At 47.2% G+C, this 22,642-nt stretch overlaps 2 protein-coding genes across 6 annotated transcripts in view; one reads left to right on the top strand and one right to left on the bottom strand.

Annotated features, from left to right (window-relative positions):
* The window catches only part of LOC119166841 (uncharacterized), a 25,724-nt gene extending 23,925 nt beyond the window's left edge, over window positions 1-1,799 (top strand). Inside the window, exon 6 of the mRNA XM_037418215.2 lies at window positions 1,508-1,799. Coding sequence (XP_037274112.2) covers window positions 1,508-1,636 — 129 coding nt within the window. The 3' untranslated portion in view covers window positions 1,637-1,799. The remainder of the gene's footprint in view (window positions 1-1,507) is intronic.
* ps (RNA-binding protein Nova-1-like protein passilla) lies at window positions 1,711-11,364 on the bottom strand. 5 transcript variants are annotated; one of them, XM_037418211.2, is made up of 4 exons: window positions 11,161-11,364; window positions 6,466-6,609; window positions 5,488-5,642; window positions 1,711-4,747 (listed from the first exon to the last, which is right to left on the bottom strand). In XM_037418211.2, exons 1-4 carry the CDS (start codon window positions 11,279-11,281, stop codon window positions 3,530-3,532), a joined length of 1,638 nt encoding a protein of 545 aa, XP_037274108.1. In that variant the 5' UTR covers window positions 11,282-11,364; the 3' UTR covers window positions 1,711-3,529. The 5 variants fall into 5 exon arrangements, with proteins under 5 accessions (XP_037274108.1, XP_075723575.1, XP_075723574.1 ...); XM_075867460.1 differs by lacking the exon at window positions 11,161-11,364 and adding an exon at window positions 10,895-11,148; XM_075867459.1 differs by lacking the exon at window positions 11,161-11,364 and adding an exon at window positions 10,381-10,517.
* Window positions 11,365-22,642: the final 11,278 nt, after the last annotated feature.

The raw sequence follows: 22,642 nt of genomic DNA on the forward strand, positions 1-22,642 counted from the left end.
TCATAGAAACCTCCTGCTGTTACACGAAACTGCAGCGGTGGTTTCTGGTGCTAGCCTTTCCTGGCCTTTTCCAAACATTTATTTTGAAAGCTGTACTACAGCACTCGTTCGTGCAAGAATTTTCTGGAGAGAGAGATAGAGAAATAACTTTATTAGGTTGAGAAAAAAAAGAAGAAAAGGGGTTTAAGAGCTAGATGGGTGGGGCCCCATGTTCAAGGCTCCACTGGCTTGCGCCGCCTGCCGCACGTGGTCCCGGAGTGCTAGTTGCACCTCCGGGTCCGAGCTAGCGAGGAGTGCCTCCCATCGCTCCAAAGAGTTTTCCATTCTATACATGCGCTGTAAGCGATAGAGTTCATTTGGCCGTTTAGCACAACTCCACGAGATATGATAAAGGGTCGGTGGCGAGTCGCGACACCACAGACAATCGCGCCCATACAAAGTTGGATGAATTTTGTGCAGTCGTAATAAATTTGGATAAACTCCCGTTTGAATTTTGCGGAGGTCTATGGCATCTTCTCTTTACGAGATTTGTGGGGGGCGCCATATTTCTGCCGCGTGCATCGCTGGTGAGCAAGAAGCTCTCGCGAAGCCATCCAAGCCGGGTCGTTTTCCTCCTCGTGTAGGACAACGTGCATAGTCAAGACCAATCCTTGATCTTCACAGTGTCGCCATCTTTAAAACTAGCTTCGTTCTGCCACAGACGAACTGCCTTGCCCAAGTGTGCTCTTGTATGTTTACTGGTTAAAGGAAACTAATGGATATTGAAAGAGGCGTCCTCAAATGGCATAGGTCAAAAACGCAAGAGCTCTGCATCTCATTCAAATGCGATGCATTTCTCTGCTGCAACATGGCCCGACAGAATTCTTGAAGCAAGGAAACAGCAGCATGCCAAACATGCAAAGGCGATCCTTCTGAAAACAAGGCCTTGCGCAAGGTTTTTCTTTGACTGTGTTTGCAGAGTTTGCACTCACAACTGAAATATCAAGTCACTTCTGGAGGACAGAGGTGCACATGTCACCGAATCAGAATGTGTAAAAAGGAAACTCGAACATTTGGGAGGTGTTTAAGGATGTAACCACGTTCGAAAGCAAACCAGCAGAGATGCACTGCAGATATATCACAGGATTCCACGTCATCTTGCATAGGAAGAAGAGAAGTTCACAAGCGCCCCTTTCAAAACCGTCTATTCAGAGGTTACAATCGTGCTTAACAATTTTCTGCACAAAACATCCCTCTGCGAAATTCCGAGAATAAAACTTAGTCTGTGCGGTACGGTTGCATTTACATATCCTGTCAATAGAATGCAACCACACACATGCACAATCCAACGCAACTCCCCTTTCACAAGTTGTAATGATGGCAAGAGTCATTCTCCACGAAGTGTCCTCTGCACGATGCTTGGGACTTTAGTCTACACTGCAGTTACATAAGAAAACCGCTGCATTGGAATGTACCTCTCATCTCCCCCCCCCCCTTCTCCAAATGATATGTATTTCAAACTGCACAGGCGCGCCACCCACACGGCTCCACGGAGCTGCAACGGTACAAGGCCCGGCTGCATCACCCTCTTAACGTTGGAAGCTTTGTGGATCAACTGACCGTCCTCGCTGAGCGCTTTCCAGGTTTTCGGCCCTAGCGCCACGATGCAAGACAAAGGACACCAGAGACGATTTTTTTTTTTTCGGCAGCTTTGCTGCAGAGAGATGGATGTTTTTCCCTTTTCTTTATTCCATTTTATTAAGTGTCTCTAGCAGTGATACAACAGTTTACAACAATAAAAAAAATAATGGTTTGCAGCAGCTTGTGTAATTTATTTTTCTCCCTGACCCCGCGCATTTGTAGACAAAGAAAAAAATATAAAGGGTGTGGTGGTTGGTAGTAGTGGTTGGTGGTGGTGGTGGGCCTTGCGGCCAAGCCTCTGGCACGCCCCTTGTTCTCACTTTCTTGTGTGTGGTGTGTGCTCCCAGGGTTCGACAACAGCGGTGCCCCCAATGGGCAACAACATTATTTTTTTTGTCTTTTTTAAAACTTTTTTCTCGTATTTTGCGGCTGGAGACTAGAGGCTCAAAAGGGGGGCACCTAGAGAATCACAGTCCCTGCGCCCTAAGTACTTCCCTTCCCCAACACACGCAGCTGGCCCAAGGGAAAAAAAAATAAACTGTGTCCCATTTCACTCGCCACAATTAGAATATTCCTAGCAAAGAGTGCAAAAAACAACTTTATAATCAAGGGAGGGGATGAGAGAAGTTGGACGTAAACGAAAAAATAAACACTGTGTGAAAGAGATGCTCGCAAAAAATGTCCATGCAACCCTTGTTATGTGTGTTAGGAACAAGTAAACGAAAAAATGTAACATGGCAAAAATTCGAAAATATCGCGCGTCTAACAGAAGAAGCACTTGCACCTAAGCGCGGCGGCGGCCCCACGGCCGCTATAAATTTTTCTTCTCTCCTTGCGGACGCACGCACACACGCAGACATCGTGTTGTGGATATATCTTTTTTTAACAGTTCCTTTCTTACCAAAGATGCGCACGCACAGAAAAATGAAAAGGTGTGGGTGCCACATGAAAACACACTGTGGCCAACAAACAGGTGACAACAATGTAGCAGCGGCTTTTCTTTTAAAAGTTGCGAAAAAAAATTGAGTGAGGAGAAAGAATAGAAGAGGGTGGGGGATGGTTGTGTGGTGGTGGCTCTAGAATGCACAGAAAAAAAAGAAGCATTGTCTCGAGAAGAAAAGCAAGTTTTGTCCCGAGCTGCAGTGCACAGGAAGAAATGAAAATTTTCAATAGCGGCCCTCTCCCCAGTACTGGCAAAAGAAAATGAGGCCCTTTCTCAAAATATAGGCGCGAGACATGCACACACAAAAACATATGCAACATACACACACGCAGACACACGCAGTTGGGAAGAGCAGGGCTTTACAAAATAAATAACTATGAAACATGAGCGCGCAGGAAATACAGCTTCAGCAGGCCGCCTCACCCGAGAGTCCGACCAAGCAGGCACCGACTAGCCCCCCTCCCCGCAGCTCGAAAAAGTCAGGGGGGTGCGTGCTATCGATGGGGGTCGTTTAAAAAGGGGGAAGGAAACGCCATTGAGGGATGAAAAATGGGGTGAGGGGGGAAGTCTCGCTCATCGTTGCTTGGCGGCAGACGGGCAGGTGCGCATTGCATAGGTGCTACAGCTTGTTCTCGGGAGAGGGGAGGCGACAATCTGTCGAAGAAGAGAACCTTTTCTTTCCCCAAGGCACACTACAACGAGGAGAGAAGAGGGAAAAGAAACCCAGCAAAGGGGAGCATGCAAACAAGTGCGCACACACCCCAAGAGTCCGACGACGTGGAAATGGCCCACACTTCTGCACCTGTACACACCCAGACATGCGTGTGGTATATGTATATACATTATGTATATCCGTATGTTGTAATATTCCACTACTGTAACATCACATTTTTTTTTGCGACACTCTGAAAAGGGGCGGGGGAAAGAGGGAGGGGGTCAGCCGAAAGAAAAACACCTTCCACCACCCTAGCGAAGCACCCCGAGCGCATTCTGCTGTGACCTTTTGGCTTCCTCCTCGGCAATCTGCTGCTCGATCAGATACTGGGCCGTCGAGACTGCGTTTGGCGTGCCCGTGATGCTGACGATACGGTTGCGCGTGCCTGGCGCAAACGTGCCTTTCTTGGAGATCTGGATGGCGGCGCCACTGAAGCGCTGGATCTCGACCAGTGACTTCCCCCCCGGTCCCAAAATGGCCCCCACAATGTTCTCCCCCACCTCGAGGTCTCGCTTGACGGCGTCCGAGCACTTGTCGGCCGCCGTAGGCGGCGGCGGCGACTTGCACATGGCCCCTTGCGATGGCACCAGCGCTGTGCCCAGCCCGAACGAGTTGTTGTTTACGGGCATGCCCCCGCCTGCGCCATTGTTGGCCGCCGCGCCGGGTGACCCTAGCGCAGGCGAGTTCCGCCTGAACGGGTCGAACACCATGTCGCTGTGGTAGCGCTCTGAGCGGGGCGAGCCGAAGCCGCCGCTGCCGACGGGACCAAAGATTCCCGAGCTGCTGGCGACCACCGGTGGCGTGGCGTCCATCGGCGAGGTCGGGTACACTTGTTGCGGCGGCGGCGGCTGCGGCGGGCCCTGTCCTATCATGGCCCCATTGGCGCCTGCCAGGAGCGCACCGAGGCTGGAGCCCAGCACGCCGTACGTCGCCAGTGTGCCCATGGCCGTCGCGATGTCGGCTGTCGCCTGCTCCGTGTAGCCATTACTCCTCAGCACTGCCTTGACGTTCTCCAGCAGCTGGGCCACATTGGCGCCCGGAAAAGCCGCCGGCACCATTGAGCCCGCGGCTCCTCCGAAGTTCGCCGTTGGGCTTAGGCTGTTGAGGCTTCCGCTCGAACTGTAGCTGGCCGATGAGTTGTTCACGGTGGAGTGCACGCTTGAAGGGTTAGCGTACGGTGATCCTGTCGGGTTGAAATTGGCCACGGGCCCAGTCACCTCGGCGTAAGAGACGTGCAGGCAGCTGCCGCTTTGCGGGTCCTCCACGATTTTGGCCAAGATGAGCTGGCATGCCTTCTTGTTATTATCCATCTCGCCGATGACGGTGATGCAGCGCTCTGCGAGAGCGTGGTCCTTGGACTTCTGGGAGATCTGCACGTAGGCGCCACTTTCCTCTTTGATCTGCTTAATGTAGCTGCCCCCTTTGCCGATGATCATGCCTGCTGTGCTGTTGGGCACCAGGATCTTCACCTGCAAGTATACGTGTGATGTAGCTTAGCAGTGCTTGAATCAGTGTTTCAGGTTTCCACGCACACTGGATGAACTAAGCAATGCGAGTGCATGCAATGCCCAGCTCCCTTAAATGACCACCAAATGCATCGTTTCACGCAGACACAGCACTCGCACGATAAAACAAGCCAGCTGAAAGTTGGAAGCTACTTGGGAAACTGCTAGAAATCAATGAAGCAGTACTTTTTTTAGAGCCGAGTGCAGAGCACTAAACTGTGCTTTCAATATTCAGGAGCATTCCAATCAATATGCATTGCTGCCAAGTAGTAAAGTGGCACCAACAATTGTAAGGTCTTTCGTTTGTGTAACATTCACGACAACCAACCTACTTCAACGGAATGCCAATAGATTCACCGACTGATTTTTCTAAGCCTAATTATTCTGCATAAGCCCAATTTTCGAAAACTAATGATAGCAATGCCGGCACTGATATGGCACATGAAATTTCAAGTTCCGGGGGCACTTGAGCTTTATCCGCTACACAAATTTTCTCGCAAACGCAAAACAAGATGTCCTTTAGCAGTATTCTCTGCAGATAGAATCCAGCAATGTTTTTTTTTCAAGATAGCCCAAAATGTAAAAAAACGTTTGCTGCAACTCTCACACAGTAGATGCACATTTCCGACTTTAGCAGCAACATCACACTTTAATATTTGCAGTTTCAATCACTTTGCTAGCTGCGGTTCGGCAAGCTTCCGTACCTGCTTTTCCCTCTCAGCTGGCTGCTTGTGGTCAAAGTCTATGGCAATCTTGGCTGTGGGGTCTGGCTTCTCCTTGATTTTCTCCATGATAAATTCGTGGATGCGTAGAACGCCCTCGACACTCCCAGTGATGAGGCACACCCTTTCGGTGGTTCCTGCAAGTGCGACATAACGTGGGCACTGCACTGCGATGGCAAGCCACCAAACAGAGTTGCCAAAAGTTGCATGACCTCAAGCTTCCAGTGCCGGCTGCACCATTAATAATGCACTAGGTATAAGTGTGAAATTATTGGTAAACTATTAGCCAGGAGAAACATTTCACAGCACTCCAATTCAGTTTCGTTTTCCACAAACTAAATTAAGTTTATACAAACTATATGAACTTATTAGAAGCCTAGTGATATGAGCGATAATCGAAGCGTCCCTGAATTCTGTGAGGGAAGTCCATTTTGGCTGGATTATTCATACAATCGTATATATAATTGCCGATTAAATGTTGGCAACGTCTTATGATGGCCGTCTTCCTTCAATTTATAGTTAATGCACATAGCACCACAAATAAAGAGGTGTAATTTGTGCTGTGCCAGGCTAAATCCACTTGTTGCTGGGTGCAAGGCCACACTGCACACTGGCAGTACCGTGCAGCCTTTGTATAGGCATGGGAACATAACTGCAAGTACAAGAGTCAATAAATTGATGGTCATGGCCAAGTGAGGCTGCTCGACTGTACCTAGGAGAACCCAAAGCTCAAGTACACTGCACCACGGGCCAAATCCATTATAGATCTGTCGTTCAGGTCATGATGACTCGCTAGAAAAATGCACAAAGCAATCCTACGTTTTTCTTTTTGCCACAGCATGTCCGGTGCCTTGAAGCAGCAAATGCGAAGCACTTAACGGCGAATAGGAATGGAAGATTGTGGCAGCAGCAGCAGGCTTTCTCCCTTATGCGGTGCAGCTTCTGTCAGCGGATTCTCACCTGGGTAGAAGTCGTTTGACTTGGACATTTTCACCCGGGCTCCCGCTTCCTTTTGGAGCAGTGCAATGGTCTCGCCACCTTTGCCGATGATGGCTCCGGCAGCCACAGCGGGTACGAGAATCTTGAAGTGGAATGTCCCATTGCCTGCGGGGACAGAAAGGGTGGGCGAGGCCACTGTGCAACACACGCACACACACACATTTGCTCGAAATCGACAGCACAGACACGCACAGACAGACAAGGGGCGACACTACCGGTGCATGTATGAGTCATGGGAGAGAGAGAGAAAAATAATAAGAAGCCATGGCGGTGGTTTTCGGCGAGTGTGAATCCCGACAGGTCACGATGAGCCTTTGGCGGTGGCGGGCGGGTGAATGAGATGGGCGTGATTGTGGTGGTATGGCGCTACGACGATGCAGCAAGCGGCCAACAGACAAGGTGAACAAAGGGAGGAACAAAGGCCGTACCTGACGCTCGTCTTCGTAATTGCTCCATTTGCAAAGCTTTTGCGGGAAGAGGGGGGGAAGAAGAAGAAGAGGGGCCTCCTGGCTTTTTCCACTCTCCCTCTCAAACGTGTGCGCGTGCCCCCTTCCTTCCTTTCGCTCTTTAACTGCGTTTCTTTCGCCTGAGCATAGCGCACCTGGCGTCTAGTGGCGCCCGTCAAAAGGGCTGCATGGCTGCAATGCAAACGAAGAGACACATACACACCGGTTGAAGGAGCCAACAAGCCCCGCCCACCCCCCCAAACACCACCGTCATTGGAGCCCAGGCAGGAGGGCCTCGGGAGAGGGATAAGGGAGCGCGTCGCAGTACAAGAAATTTTGTCATGGTACCCTCACAAAATTTTTTTTCACCTCTCAGAGCTATGGTATACTTACAAACGTTGCACAGCGAAACTGTAAAGTTGTAAAGCCAAGACATCCAACTCGTGTTCTGTGGCTTATGTACACCTTAAGCCAGGCTAGTCCCAACCCAAGATGGCCCAAACAAAACTGCACCAATATTGAGAACCAAAAGCTCACAAGGTCCCTTTCGCGTTTGCCAGAGGCGGCTCAGAGGCAAAATCCACCTCTCTTTTAAGCAGACTGTATCGATTGCCCCCACCCGTGAAAGGTGTCTGTGCCTAGTGTGGTTCCAAGCAAACTCCAGAATTGAAGACATTCAAGCCTCTGTACCTCGCACACCTTCGGGATTGGCCTGCCCATGCCCAAGCAATGATTTCAAAAAAGCAAGATGCTACAGGCCGACGAAGGCTAGGCTTTCATGTGTAACAAGCAGTAACCAAGACTTCTCAACAAGGATAGAACTCTAGAAGCCGTGGCATGCTAAAATAAAATAAAAAGGCAGAGAATCTCTTCGTAATTTCGAAAAGAGGACCTGTCTTTGCTAGGACAATGATGTCTCCTATTTTACAATTTTTTTCTTCACGTTCTCCCAAGCTTTTGTCATGTCTGCTCAATGGATAACATATGTTTAATCGTTTAAGTTGTGCACACCCATTATGATTCACCAGACTTGGAGAATGCATCCTACAAGTCTTATTTAAACCAACGAAAAACATTTACGGTTTTCGGGACTTGTCAGGTGGTCCTACAGTGCATAGATAGAGAATCGCCAACACACAGCGTTTGACTATACTGCGCAATTTAACATGTGAAATTACTTTTAAACCGCTATGTGTTTGTTTATTAACTACATACATAAATGAAAAAAGTGCAATGGCTTAAAGCATAACACTCCCGACAGTCATATTAATGCCAAGTAAATCATTCCTGATTAATTCTTCGTGAAGTATTTGGACATGATCACTACAAAAGCTGATAAGTTGTTGAAGTAGCAATACATCTTTTTGTGTATTTGCATCATACAGAACACTAAAAATTGTGAACAAGTTATCTAGAATCACATCCTATGCAATCCATTTCCTAGCATATGGTGACAAAATCATCAGGGCAGAGTTTTATCAGATACAACATGGCCACAATAAACGCCTACCAAAGTTGCATGTGCTTCAGGATAGAAGCGCAACGCATGGTACCGACTAGACTGGAGGGAATCGTGGGGCAATGGGACCTTTAGCAGATTCACATGTGGGAAAAGTTTAATAGGATGTGTGCACGATCATCCTAGGATGCAGTAGTCCTAACTGTATTTGTTCTCACATACGTTGTTACAACTGGAAGGTGAACAGGTCATCGATGCTGCTTACAAGCGAACTACTCGACTAATGTCATTCTGGTAAGAAAACGAGGTGTAGACCTTTGTATGAGAAAAGGTTGTCCGACTGTGAGAAAGGAATAACGCAGATAAGTACTACTACAGACCAGATGTGTGGCAGTTCCTGCTGAAAACCTGACAGGTGATCAAACAGTCCTGTCCATATGAAGGAAACTGGACATCATACAAAACAGGACAGGCTATGTGCACAGGTTAGACAAACTCCTGCGAACCTAATGAATTGACGTGGTCTTAACTATTACAGTGCTCTCTCCTATGTGCCACAAAAACGAGCAGGCGAAACTAGACCGTCGAGACAGGGTGGAGCAAGAAGGCCCAACTGCAATCGCGACGGGCAAAAGAGCATCGGCTCGGAAAACAAAACGGCTCGGCATGCGGACCGAAATCAGAGCTCTTCTTAGCTTTATCGCATATTTGGAAAAGCAGCAGCAGCAGAGAGATCGGCCTGAAAAGAGTGAGCCCCCCCCCCCCTTCCCGTCTGCCCCGATCGCCACGAGGGCGGAACCTCGAGGAAGACGACGGCCGGCGAACGAGAAAAAAAGAAACGGGAGCGAAAAATTAAGCCAAGGTCGCGAAACGCAAGTTACACGGCGAGGCGATTGATGCCTCGGTCGTACCCGATCTCGACCGGTCCTTTAAACAGACACGCTAAAGCGCTACGCTGCACAAGACGGAGCCATGTTCCGTGGAAGCAGTATGAAAAGCCATCGTCACGTTCGTTCGCGGCCTCTGCGCAGAGAGAAAAAAAGAAAACTCACGATGAATGAGGAAATCGAGCATTTCGGTCGAAGTTTTCCGCGATGTGCGAGTCTTCGCAGGCCCCCCTGCACACGCAATGTGGTACGCTTTAAAGGGCTAGGCCGCCGGCTTGAACGATAAATGCGATTACCACACGCTGCCGGGTCAACGGCAAGGACACCACGTCGGACGAGCAGTGCATTCCGCGACTCGAAAGCAAAGCGGCGTGGAGAGACGGCGGCCAGATCCCGACCCTAAAGAGAAAAAGGCCGGCTGTTACTACTACTACCACCAGCGCTGGTATGCGCTCGAGAAAACCCGGATTGCACTTGTATTTTTTTTTCTCCGCTACTCTCCCGAACCCAGACTCCCATCTAGGCATCGCTCTTTTCGCCCTGTGGCGAGAAACCACGCTGGCCGGGTGCGAAAAGGCAGCTTGTTGGTGTCACTGCACGTCGGGAGAAATACAGAAGTATTTCTTCTGCTATATGCGATAGGCCTAGACGTATTTCGTTGCGCAGGGTTCGTCTGAGCCGGCGCACTGGCTTCTTCACCCCCCACCCCCCCTATTACCTTCACAGAGAAACACGCACACCATATGCATGGGTCTGCTTCGGCCACGAGATATTACGCCGAACCGTAGCACACTGCAGTTGCATAGGAGGGGTAAACACATTCCTCGCCTACTGGTAACACCGATCGGGCGCACCCCTCCCCGGCTCTTGCCGTAAAGCAAAGGGGGGGAAAAACACAGACCGAAAACACGGCGCTGTGAGGTGTATGGGGGAGAAGACGGAAAGAATTTTTTTTCCCGACCCCCCTTACAACCAAACACGGGTGCGCCCAGAGATGCTGCTTTTATGGGCTACGGGTTCGCGTAGCAAAAAACGTGCTCGGAGGACTTCGTAGCGTACGAAGTGCCGTCGACGGACAACTTGCCTTCAGGACGAAGAGTCGTACGACGCGAAAATGGTCGACCTTGCTGTAGCAGGCACCGGGTGAAAAGTCCGCTGTCCCACATACCGTAAGTCGCCCAGCGCTAAGCCATGGAGGAAGAGAAAGTCGCGGCTTACGAAAAAAAAAAAAAAAAAGGTGGTTACGACTGGACGAAAAAGAAATCGACGACGTTAATTAAGGTGTGCGACTGAGAGAATAAAAAAAAATATTACGCGAAAAGAGCAGGCGACGAACTGCTCACCGGGCACCCTCCCCGCACAGCCTTCGCCTCACTTCGGAGGAAAAATAAAATGCGAGGCGTCTCGGGCCTGGCCAGCAGATCGTACGTCTGTCACTAGCGTAGGAAAATGAAGGCACTTTCCGATTCCCCAAAACCGCAATATCAGGAGCGAAAGACGGCGTTTCGCCGGCTGATGGGGCCCAGATAATTTGCCATCTCAGCGGCGATAAAGAAAAAAAGTAGCAAAAAAGAAAAACGTCTCCCCACTACCAGTACCTGACTGGGAAACCGGTGGGCTGCCCGTCGGGGCTCGCACGAATCGACAACACGCTTTCTCCTCGGACCACGCGAGCATCATCGAGTCGCGCTGCTAGTGAAGGGAGGGATACTGACGAGTACAGGGAACAGAAAACCCGAGGCCCTGCCTTTGCCTGCCTGGGTCCGGCCGGGCTGTGTCATATGGTACTACCCACGTCACACCCAGTCGAGCTCGCTGGGCAGCCGACGCGAGACGGCCCGCGGTACGCAAATTGGTACGCTACCTCCGCCATGGTGGGACCTTTTCGTCGCCCCAATATCGAGCTCGGAATCCAGAGGCCTCTTCCTAGAATCTCCAATATCGGGATCGGGACATCCATTCACACCTCCTAAACCCGTCGCCATCTTCAGTGCAGAAACGTCCGGGCTCTGACGTCACTCCCGACGTCAACACGAGTCTCCCGGAAGACGCTGCGGACCGGCGTTCTTCCTGTTCCTCCGCGACGCCATCACGCGCCCAAAAGGCGAAATAGTACCACCGTGGATGATCGCTGGGAGCGCGCCGTCCGCCATGGCGCATACACACGTTCACATGCGCGACTGACGAGCTTGTGAGCGCGTACTTTGCCCAAACGGGAGTGACAATAGACTCCACATGTTGTTATCGGCTTTCCTCGAACTTTGATTTGCCACCATGTGACGTCAGATAACACGGTGTGGGGCTCTATAAATGAGTTTGCGTCCCCCAACGCTATTCGATGGCTGCGCTAGCTACACTAACGCCGCAGTGTCTGTAAAGGTTTGGGGTGCAACAACAGCGAACGTGATCAATTGGGAAATGCGATTCACGCGATCGCTGATTGTTTGATTGATGCAATGCGCGGCGGACAGCAGATAGTGGTGGACTTAGTCACACTTATCTGTTAACTTTCGCTCGTATCGAAATGGAGCGTGTGTCATAGCGTCACCCACTACACGCAGCACATTGTGTGCATTCCAGTGAGTGCACTCGTTCACATACGGCGCGCCACTGATTGCACTTGATATAGCGGTGTCCGTGGCTCACAACGATTGTCGGCTCTTCAATTTTAAACCGCCTTAGTACCCACGTGATAGGCTTTCCTGCATACCGCGTCTACCGTGCAGGGGAGCGACATTCGCAGAACAACGCGGGAGACTTGAAATTTGCTCTTGCCTTGTCCTCTTGGCAGCGTGCGGGCTCCTTTGCTGCGTCCACGACGTCGTCGGTGATACTCTGGCGCCACATTTCGGCATTTATATCTATAACCGAGGCAAATATGTAGAAGTGAGCGCTTCAACTAGTACACAGCTGATTGTCCACAACCACAGTTGCCTAGCTTCGCCGTCAGGGCACGCCGCGAGCGCACCGGTCGTCACTTTACGGATTCGTACGCGCGAAACGAAATAGTGATGGGCACGTGTTCATGTCTGAACCAAAGAAAATCAAAGTCAATTATTACTCACAATTTCAAGAAGGCAGAATGAACGGAAAATAGTGAGTTAAGTGTCACGCGTGCATGCGACTCTGCGGAGCTGGTTATGCATAATATATTCGTACAGTTGTTTTAACACCAACCAACGCAACACGTTATTGTACACAAAGTTTGGCGTTCACAGCATGTCGCGACCTCTATGAATAAGAGAACAAAGTTAATTTTTATTTATTGAAAGAAAAATTTTGCAGGATTTATTTAGCGCTATGCTCCAAAAGCGGTGCGTGCATTTGAGAGAACTAAAAGTGTGGCAGAAAAGACGGCTGAAGTTTATAGCAACGTTTTTGCTCTCTAGCGATCAACGCACTTTAGAGAGAAGACTGAGAGAGAGCAAGCATGGTTTAAGCAGCGAGTGAAAGGGCACACGAAACGGAAAAGGTGCGCGCCGGCCTGCGTTGTGAGATGCGCGGTGTTGGTTTCTCTTTCTCTCTCTCAAATCCTCTCTGACAGCTGTCTTTTCTCTTTTTTCTTTATTCGATTTTGTTAATGTCATCACGGGCTCCATAGATGGGTATAATGCCCGATGTGAAGCGGGCTTCACGCCTACGAGTGCAGTGAGCGGCTGCAAGTTTGCCACTGGGAAGCGACACAAGGGAAAAGTCGCAATGATGCGGTAAGCGAAAGGTTTTTAGGCCTAGGACAAGTTTCGCATGGCGAGAGAGCCAGCCGGCTGGGAGATAGATGCACGCACTCCGAAAATGGAAGATATGTTAGTGGCGGCTTCCCTTTAAAGCAGCGGGCGCTGAACCGAGTAGCTCGCGCGTTTCCTCAGACGCTCTTCTAAATGAGTCCTTGAGAAGAAGAAGAAAGAAAAGTGCACTAATTTCTTTTTCGTGGGGATTTTTTTTTTTTTTTCGGTTCTCTCGCACCTTTCGGGGTGTGGGCTAGGCGGCTTGCATTTCCTGGCCGCGCGTTCCACCTGTGAACTCGTCTCTAGCGGAACGTAGCCGCCTTGCGACGCCGCCCACGTCTTTGCGCCGTGCGCGTTGATTTGAGCGAGATTTCGGTAGTTGCACAACTGAAGAACGCCTCAAGTGTGTTCAGCGCTACGTGCGTGAATTAGTGCGCTCGATGTTTAACGCACACTCGCAAGCGTAACCTAGCTGCGCGTCTACGCGCCAGATGCTGTTTTGCAAAGTAGTCATAATGTAGAACGCACAGTTTAGTGTGTTCGAATACGGACGGCTAACTTAGTCATTGCATAATTAATGTTTTGCATCTCGACGATTGTGCTTCGCTTATCGATTTCGATATTTTTCTTCGGTTAGTTCTTGCATGCATATATAACAAATCAGTGCAGCGTTCTTGATTTTCGCACGTGCGTTCATTTGCGCTATGTTAGGTAATTTTGTAGCCCAGATTTAGATGTACGTGTTAGTGCCATGTACGGTATGGTTAGGAGAGGGAGAGCACTAATTTGCTTTCATGGCTACTCCGAAAAATCAAAAGCACAGCTCTTACATCCATTTTCTGGTGCTACCTGTTCATATCTATAAGCAGAATGTGTATACTAAGCTTCGTTTGATGAACATTGATAGTTTGGAAAAAACACCGTAACCAGTTATTATTGCCAAGTCATGCCTCTCGCCTGGAGTAAAGTAAGGTCTGCCATCACAGCTGTTGTTTAAGTTCTGAGTAAGCTACATCACATATGCTCAATTTTCCGGAGAAGCGATGCTACAAATTCGTAGTAGAGTTGGTTATCGCTCCGTGAAGAATACATTGCCCAGTCAACGGGGCTATAATTGCCCGTTCACACGTTTACTGCGGCATGCTTTTTGTTGGTCTAGCCCTTATTGCGGAGTGACCCTCCAGTGGGCCATTGGGTATATCTCCCAGGTGTGTAGTGACCCACTGGTGTGACATGTGGCTAAGCCTCTATCTTTTGTTCCAATGAACTGGTGCTGCCACTTTTGCAGCAGTCGTTTGGAGCATTTGTTTGAAAGATGCAAAGCTGTTTTCCACTTTGTTTGGTCGAATCTATGTTTAACTACAATGTGCCTGCCATAAATGAAAACACATCGAGTTTCTGGGATAGCTTGATTACTCTCCCCAATGATGCACCTTTTGTGCCTGCAAAAGACACGAGCCTCAATTAGGCATGCTGAAATGTTTTGGAGCAGCAGGGAAAACTCCTATGCTTAGTCCAATGTCGCGTATCTCATGAACTGCAGGAAAATATTGCAAGAAACACCATGGAGTAATCTGCAGCCACTCTCTTCTTTAGAAACAAGGGCATCATCTCATGTCCAATGCAATAGACAATATATATATTAGGGATTTTGAACCTCGGACAGCTGCACGAAATCGGGCTCTCATCCGTGGGTGGTGGGTCACGCCGCATTTTTATTGGGCGCATCATGGGTCACCGGGGGGTCATAACCTTTAACATCAGACAAGTATCTTTCTGGACGTGTTATGCCTCCTGTACAAAGAATAGTACTTCTGCATTCAAGTGTCATAAATTTATCGCAGCTGCAAGCAGATAAATGCACGTAACTTCGTAGCCGAATAAGGGAGCACAGGTGACACCGGTGACCCATGACACAGTGAACTCGTTAATAGTTTATGAGATAATGGTTCAATGTTTCATTTCCCTCCTTGGCTGCTGCCACCTGTTGCTCAAAATTGTTGGTCTTTTGTCTTCAAGGCACCTGTTATGTTGGAAGCTTCAACGAGTCTGCTCATTTGCTTGCCTACCCTGTTGTAGTTGCCATTGCCATGGTCTTGCCACTGTAGCTTGTAATCGAATTTTACTTCTTAACAACAGCCTTTGTGTAACAATATTGGAATGACAATGACAGTTCTAATGGCGCAGTATCGTATGCCATCATCTTCTATTTCACAATTGTGGTGTAGACGTTGGATAGTTCCTGTTGACCAGTCCGACACACATAAAAGACATGGTAGGTCTATTATAAAGAAAAAGGACTGGTGATACATCCGCGTAGGTCAAAGATTTACTACTTCAGTCTGGCAATGTTTCTGCATTGGGATGCTCACTTCTCAATTTGTAGGTCTATTATAAAAAAAAAGGACTGGTGATACATCCGCGTAGGTCATAGATTTACTACTTCAGTCTGGCAATGTTTCTGCATTGGGATGCTCACTTCTCAATTGGTTATCTGTTAAAAGCTGTTTGCCCCCTAGTGTAAGCAGAAGACCAGTGCAAACCTAAGACTGGTCTGAAGAAGTATGGCGTAAACTTGAAAAGGCACACTGAACTCTCTGTTATGTGTAATTATTGTACCAACATGAAATTAGACATACTGTAATTAATAAACATACCTTTTTCTTGTTTTTCGTTGCTGTACTTCAGAACTGATAACAATTTGAAGCACAATTTCTTCGTTGAGTGACTCAGGCTTTAAAGCAGAGAGCTGATTAATTTGTGAGTTGGTACAGCAATTACAAAGATAATTGTGTCATGTTTGACATCGACCAAAAATGATGAGTGCCAGTGACTCATTTAGCAGTGCAGTTGCAAAATGTGAGCCCAATGTGCGGATGCCCTCGGAATCAGGATGTCGTGAAGATATGTGCATGTTGTTGCCCACTCTATCTGGTAATTTGAGCTGGCTCTTTATGCTTTATCCGTTCCAGTATGCTGCTTATCTAGCAAAAAGTGCTGCAGGTTATTGGAGCCGCCTATTTGAGTTGCTCTTGCATAAAGAAAGAACAAGAGGTATCCATTCCTGCTCATGTGCAGCAGCGTCACGCTGATTTTGTTTGCAAACACAATTCATGTGTGCAGTGTTTGTCAAGACTCCCAGGGTGAATCCTTTGAGTGACAATGCCTGTCGCAGGGCTTCTGCGAAACGCTCGCCACTCCAAGACTCGGGAGAGTTGTGCGCATGCTACTCAGTGCTGTTGCTCAGTGTACTTCATTCGTCTGCCTCTGTTGTGCTTGAATCTGCTCTTTGGGCTGCATTTACATTTAGGGGAAAAACTGAAAATTGCTGGTGCACTTACACATTACACATAACATGAAATACACATTAAGAAGTTTTACCGATACATTCAGAAACACTCCTTCACTTAAACTTGACTTGACACCACCTTCAATACAGCGTGTTTGAAGCACGTTTGTGCATTTTTGCTTCTTTGGCAATGCCCAAAGCAGCCCGGTCTAAACTCGTTTGTTCTGCTTTGAATGCGGTGGCAAATCAAGTTCAAGCCAAGGAGCGCTCCTGAATACAGAGGTTAGTAACAAGTATGGGGCCTTCGAAACACTGTTGCATGCATTAGAACACCACGTTTCCATGAGTGTGCATGTGCAGAACTGCTCGTGCATTTTGTGTGAAACGTGGTTCCCTTGCATGTAGTCGCACTGCTTCAGACCCTGTGTAATCTTTGCTACTGTACTTTAATAGCAAGCTTTAGTACCAAGGATGTAGAATCTATTAAGGTGTCGTGTTCAAAAGAACGAAATGTTTTGCACGCAGTGCATGTACTGAATGCAACACTAACAACAAATGAGAAAGAACACACGTGAAGTGTTACACTGTTGGCTGAACTTCATTAGAAAAAAAATAAAAAGCAAAAGAAATTCTTGCTTATAATTTTATTTTAGCTGGTTTCATTAATTAAACTTCAGCTGAAGGTCTAAGCATTTGCTGCATGTTGCTTTTTTTTGTTTTGTTCAATTGCGCAAATCAAGACAATGCTTAGCATATATGGCTAACACAAATTGTTCACTCTGTCGGAAGTCAAAATTGACCTGGAGTGCTCTATTATATTATAACAAAATAAATTGGCTCAAATGTTAAGACACACAAAGATGAGCCAGACAACTAGAGCGCCGATCCAGCATTCCTTATGACTTGCTGCATTTTTTTAGGACGTCAGAAAGTTAGCACTACGGAGTATATTGAGACGGGAGTGGCGATTCTACCTCTTAATGCATTTGCTTAGCAAAAACCGTTCATCGCAGATACGAGCATCTATAGATACGAGCGTCTATATAGATACGAGCGTCTATAGTATAGTTAGGAAGTCTGGAGAGGCCTCGCCCAGATGACTGAAGTGCAGCAGCGGAACTCTTCTGTATGAAAGAAATAGTCCGGCGCACATGTACGCGAAATTGTTTTTCAAGGGCATTAGTTAAAAGTGCACGCTCATTGCTGCTGGCTGGTGGGCTGTTTTGAGGAGAATATGCCGCGAACATTTAAAGTTGCATTCTGCTACAGCTCACTTCTGTGCTGTCTCTTCCGCCTCCGATCCTTTTCATGCTTTTGCACATGCTTTTCGGACTTTCCTCCGCTGCTTTCCTTCATTTATAACACCATCTGGTGCACCAGCTGTGAAGCAGGAATAGGAATTGCAGGATTTGCCCTTTTCAGATGAGCAGAGGTGCCTTTTGTATATACTTGAGGTTAACTGCGTTAAAACAACAGATGGTAATGTACAGGAAACAAACGGGACAAGCGCTGACCCATCTGGAAACAGACGAGTCAGTGCTTGTCTCGTCCGTTTCCTGTCTGTGGCCGCGTGTTATTTATGCGCTCTTAACCTTAACTATGCACAACCAACTAGCCCAGTCAGCTACTTTATCAAGTGGCTTTTGTACCTCATTTCACTCCATGGTTAAGACAGAAAACTCGCTGCATCAGTTGTGGTTTGTAGCCTCTGAAAGTTTCTGTCCCCCACGTTACGCCCTGTGCAGGTGATGGCGGCGCCTCCCAAGAAGGGGGGCTACCCTTCTCGGCAGCGCCGCTTTGGGCCGGCGCCCCTGGCCTCCTTCGAGGACTTGCCCACGGATGACCAGGACAGTAGCCCTGAGCCACGGAGCCCCGACACGCTCATTCCCTCTGAGGTATCCACACCACAGGTAGGTGGGTTTTGGTGACACAGTCGTGCTAGTACTTGTCAGTGAAGGTGCTTGTTGTGTCCTGGATGTTCCTGCCAATCTCAGAGCCAAAGGTCTACTCAAATGCCTGTAGTCTTGATGTGCTACCCCTAAGTGCGTGTGGGATTCTGTCCGTCTCTCTCTTCTGTCCCTCTTTTGCCCTTTCACCTCTTCTACAACATAAGGTGGCAAACTGGACGTGTGCAAGTTCCCAGCCTTTCCTTGCTTCTCTTTCTTGCTTGCTCAGGTGTTCATGAACAGCAGGTACAGGCTTTCATGGTTTGCCACCCTGTTAAAGCCTGAAGAATTCTCAATAGTGAAATGGTGAGAATAGGGTAGGACACCAGTGCTTCTCGCATGTGCTGTGCTTGTGGATGGGAACGTGACAATTTATGGCTATGTACGCTCATACTTTAGTTTTTTTCCATCAACTTCATTTCATTTAAACTAATTGAATTGATTGTGGCTGGAACACTTTGCTCGTATTTCAGTGACAGAAAGATAGTGTTACTTGTTCAAAAGTAACTGTAAAACACCTTGTTGATTGAATGGGTTATTCTTCCACTGCATCTAACATTGTGACTGTCTTACTTTTCGCTGGTAATGTGTCTGTGATCATAATCGGTGCAAGATTGTGCAGGGTGTATTGTTGCTGTACCTTAAAGCGAGTGGTGACACAAAAACTTGAACACAATTTCACTTTTACATCGCACTCATGAAGGCATACAAGTGCCATTTGTACAATATCAGCCACAAATACAGCCTAAAAAGTATTTGAATTGTATTGAAGTTTGTGTAATTGTCGAATCTGAACTTGAAGCAAAAGGCAGCGAGTTCATCATGCTGGAACCCCTTTTAAAACTGGACGTTACGAGTTCTGGGTAGGTTACTAGAGACATGTACCAGATGGACAATGCTGGTAGTGAAACCTGTTGGTGCGAAGCCTAAGCAAAGACGACAAACATAACATTGCACGACTTATTCGCTTACTTACTCTGTGTAAAGCATTAACAGTGAGATAATTATCAACTCGGTATTGTCATTTTTTTTTTTCATCAAGAAAAGTGTTTTCACTGAGGAAAAAAAAAAAATATATATATATATATATATCTTGGAGTTGTACCAAACATCACGAGATGTCACAACCAGTTCCACTGCTGCTGCTGCTGTTGCCGTCAACTGCTTTGGTAAAGAGGTATCTACAAATGTTTGGTAGTGTACTGACAAACAAAAGCTCTCTGCTGTTTCCTTCTTCACATCTCATCCTGTTGCTTTTCATATGACCGAAGTGACAGCCTTTCAGCACACTTAATGCTGTGGTTGCTCCAAGGCTCGCAAATATTGTTGCCTCATTTGAGTGGCGATGACAACAAATTTGCTGCCACCAAAGAGATTTGGGATGCGATTCAGGCTTTTCTAATTGATTTTTACATTCTTCCCGTCGTCTTCGTCAAAGGCTGCGCTAGATAAGCAATGTAGTTTGACGATAAAGGGGACAAGCCCTCGCAGCACTCAACACAGCCCGTGAAACAGCAGCGCTGACGACATGGTAGAAAGTGGCGATTGAATTCCTCGGTATTTGCGGTCACTAGGTATGTGGTATTTGCTCACACAAGTAGGCAGAGTACGTCATGAGGCCCCCGAGTGTTCTTCGTAGTTGACAGTGCTTTCAGTCCTAACATATGATTGGATGATGAAACATTCAGCTTGAATCTTAAAGCTAAACATTTTGCTAAGTTTCCAGACTGGTTGGCTCCAAAACATCGGGAACAAATCCATTTTTTTATTGGAGCACTGTGAAAGTCTTAACAGCCATCTTGCACTGGGGCAAATTAGTTTAGTTGCCGCTATCATCTAGTAGGTAAATAGCTGCCTATTAAAAGCAATGAACAAAGGTTCGCAAATTTTGTCGCCATGTCTCTTTAAGTGCATGGCTACTTCATGGAACCCGTATTGTAACCTGCTACACATGCATCATAGACCTGAAAGTCATAACATCGAATTCCTGCCACGGGCAGCCGCATTTTGATGGCAACAATGTATAGAGACTCATGTACTTCAATTTAGATGCACGTTGAAGAAACCGACATGGTCGAAACTAGTGGAGCCCTCAATTACGGCTTGCAGTTTTGAAATTTAAAACACGAACAATTACATTGTTATTGCTGCAGTAGACTCAATATTTTGAACTCAAGGAGACCTCAGGATTTTGTGTAAATTATCAGAAGTTCTCATAATTATGACTTCTGGGAACATACCAACTTGTGTTGTAATCTTAATTGTTTCTCAGGGCTGCAGCAACAATTCAAACAGCACTGCATGATTGTAATATCGGTGTCACACGGGCACATTTGATCGCGATCAGTGTTGATCTAAATTAACTACGATTCAGATTAGGTGCTGCTACACGGTCACTTTTAATCACGATCAGGCCTGATCGGGATCAAAACTATCGCGATTTGCGCACCGTGATCTGCCTGAAAGAGATCGTGGTTCTGCTGTCGTCTGCACCCCCTAGCAGAGCTTGTTGAAAGCACAATAAACAAGAAAATCGAGCATAGTTCAATAAAAACACTTTAAAATAGCTAGATGTTTATAAAAAAGCAAATTCTATACTGTTTAAATTGGAATAATATCTGAAGAATTGCATATTCTAAGATTCGCATCGACCGCATGTAGTTATGGGGAAAGCAGACGAGAAGCAGTTGACCGTTGCCTTCAGCGCTTAGTTCAACTCTCGCCTCATCGAAGCTGTTCGAGCTCCTCGAAGCAAACTGATTATGAGTGTTGCAAGCCTTTCGACTACGTCGCAACGTACGCGCACTTCGTGGTTGAATGAAGATATCTTTACAGCAATCGACCGTTGACAGGAGTGACAGGAACAGACTTGAAGTGCCAGAAGTGAAACACTGGCGCATACAACAAGATTAACTACACGGCTAAGAGCGGGGGCTATCACAAATAAAATCGAAGGTTAAGAATCTCACACAGCAATACAGGTAAATGCTAGGAAAATTTCATCAAATGGTGGATTTATGAAATTACTATTGTAGTGGCGTGCAAAGTTTTTGACGTTCGAGTGGATCTTGCATGAATAACATTGCTGATGAAGGGCTCTATACATATACCGTACGCCGAGTTTTGTCAGTGGCATGTTTTACGGCACGCAAATGCCACCTTGGGCATTTCATCTGACCCAAGCTCGAACCGGATTAGCTTGAGCCGTGTATCAGTGGTCATAAAGTTGATTGCGATCAAGAAAACTGATTCGGATCGCCCTGATCGCGATTAAAAGTGTTTGTGTGCCACTGGTATAAGCGAAATTCTTAGACATTTGCCATCAGTAGCAGTCAACATACCACAAGGGCATGCACTTTCAACTAAGAGACGCAATGTGGCTGTTCGTCCCTTCCCAATCTTGGGACATTTTTCTGCGTGACACCAGTACACAGCAGAAAAACTGAAAAAAATATATATATATTGCACACCTGCACGCACGATTGATAAAGGCCAGGCCATCTATACAGCAGACAAAGGCCAGACCAGTATACAGCAGAAAAACTGAAAAAAAAAAAAAATATATATATATATATATATATATATATATATATATATTACACACATGCACGATTCACAAAAGCCAGACCATCTAATTAACAGCTTGCAAAAAAAAAAGAAACTTGAAAAAAAAAAATAAGTCACCAGGCATCAAACCAACGGCCTCTCATTCCGCAGCGCGGGGCGTGAAACCACTCGGCCACAGAGCGTACATTCTCCAGCTTATTAACAACGCACATATACCGTTGGTGGTCCTCAAAGTTCGTCGACGTTAGTGTGTTTCACTAGTGAGATGGTGCGGGGATGCGCTATAAAGGTCGTTGCCTCTTGCATTGCGAAGCGCACGCTCCTACATAGCGTGAGGTCGCTCGTGCACGCATACTTATCCCGTTCTAGATTGGAGCAATTTGTACGTCCTGTGCTCCCACCACAAGTTTGCTTTCAATGTATCGTAAAGGTTTAAACTGTGCAACGAAGACGGGACAAAGGGAAAGACGCATACATAAGCACAGAACTTCCAACTGGCTTTATTTGCAGAAAGCAGGTTAATTTATAGTTTCTTCAAAGTAACGAGAACAAGGAACGATTGCGATGATACAAGTGAAATCGGCAACAAGGACGCGTGTGCATCACGTACAGGGCAGCGCTATCAAGTCACAGTGGTGAAAGAGTGCACAAAGGTCACTTCACTTGCTGCAGCAGCCGCATTAACAGAAGGACTACGCTGCTCACACACTAAGAACTAACATCTTAACTCGACCAGCAGTCTGTGCTTCTCGAGAAGTAACAATTTTGACAGTTTGCACTCGTTCTGTGTACACTTGTGCATTCATTTCATGCGTCTTT

This window comes from Rhipicephalus microplus, chromosome 6 (genome assembly GCF_043290135.1).
Source record: "Rhipicephalus microplus isolate Deutch F79 chromosome 6, USDA_Rmic, whole genome shotgun sequence".
NCBI lineage: Eukaryota > Metazoa > Arthropoda > Arachnida > Ixodida > Ixodidae > Rhipicephalus > Rhipicephalus microplus.

Coding starts and splice junctions, on each gene's coding strand:
- ps (XM_037418211.2), bottom strand. CDS start 11,281: ATGGCGACGGGTTTAGGAGGTGTGAATGGATGTCCCGATCCCGATATT. Junction 6,610..11,160: donor AAGGTCCCACCATGGCGGAG/GTAGCGTACCAA, acceptor CTGTCCCCGCAG/GCAATGGGACATTCCACTTC. Junction 5,643..6,465: donor GTCAAACGACTTCTACCCAG/GTGAGAATCCGC, acceptor TCGCACTTGCAG/GAACCACCGAAAGGGTGTGC.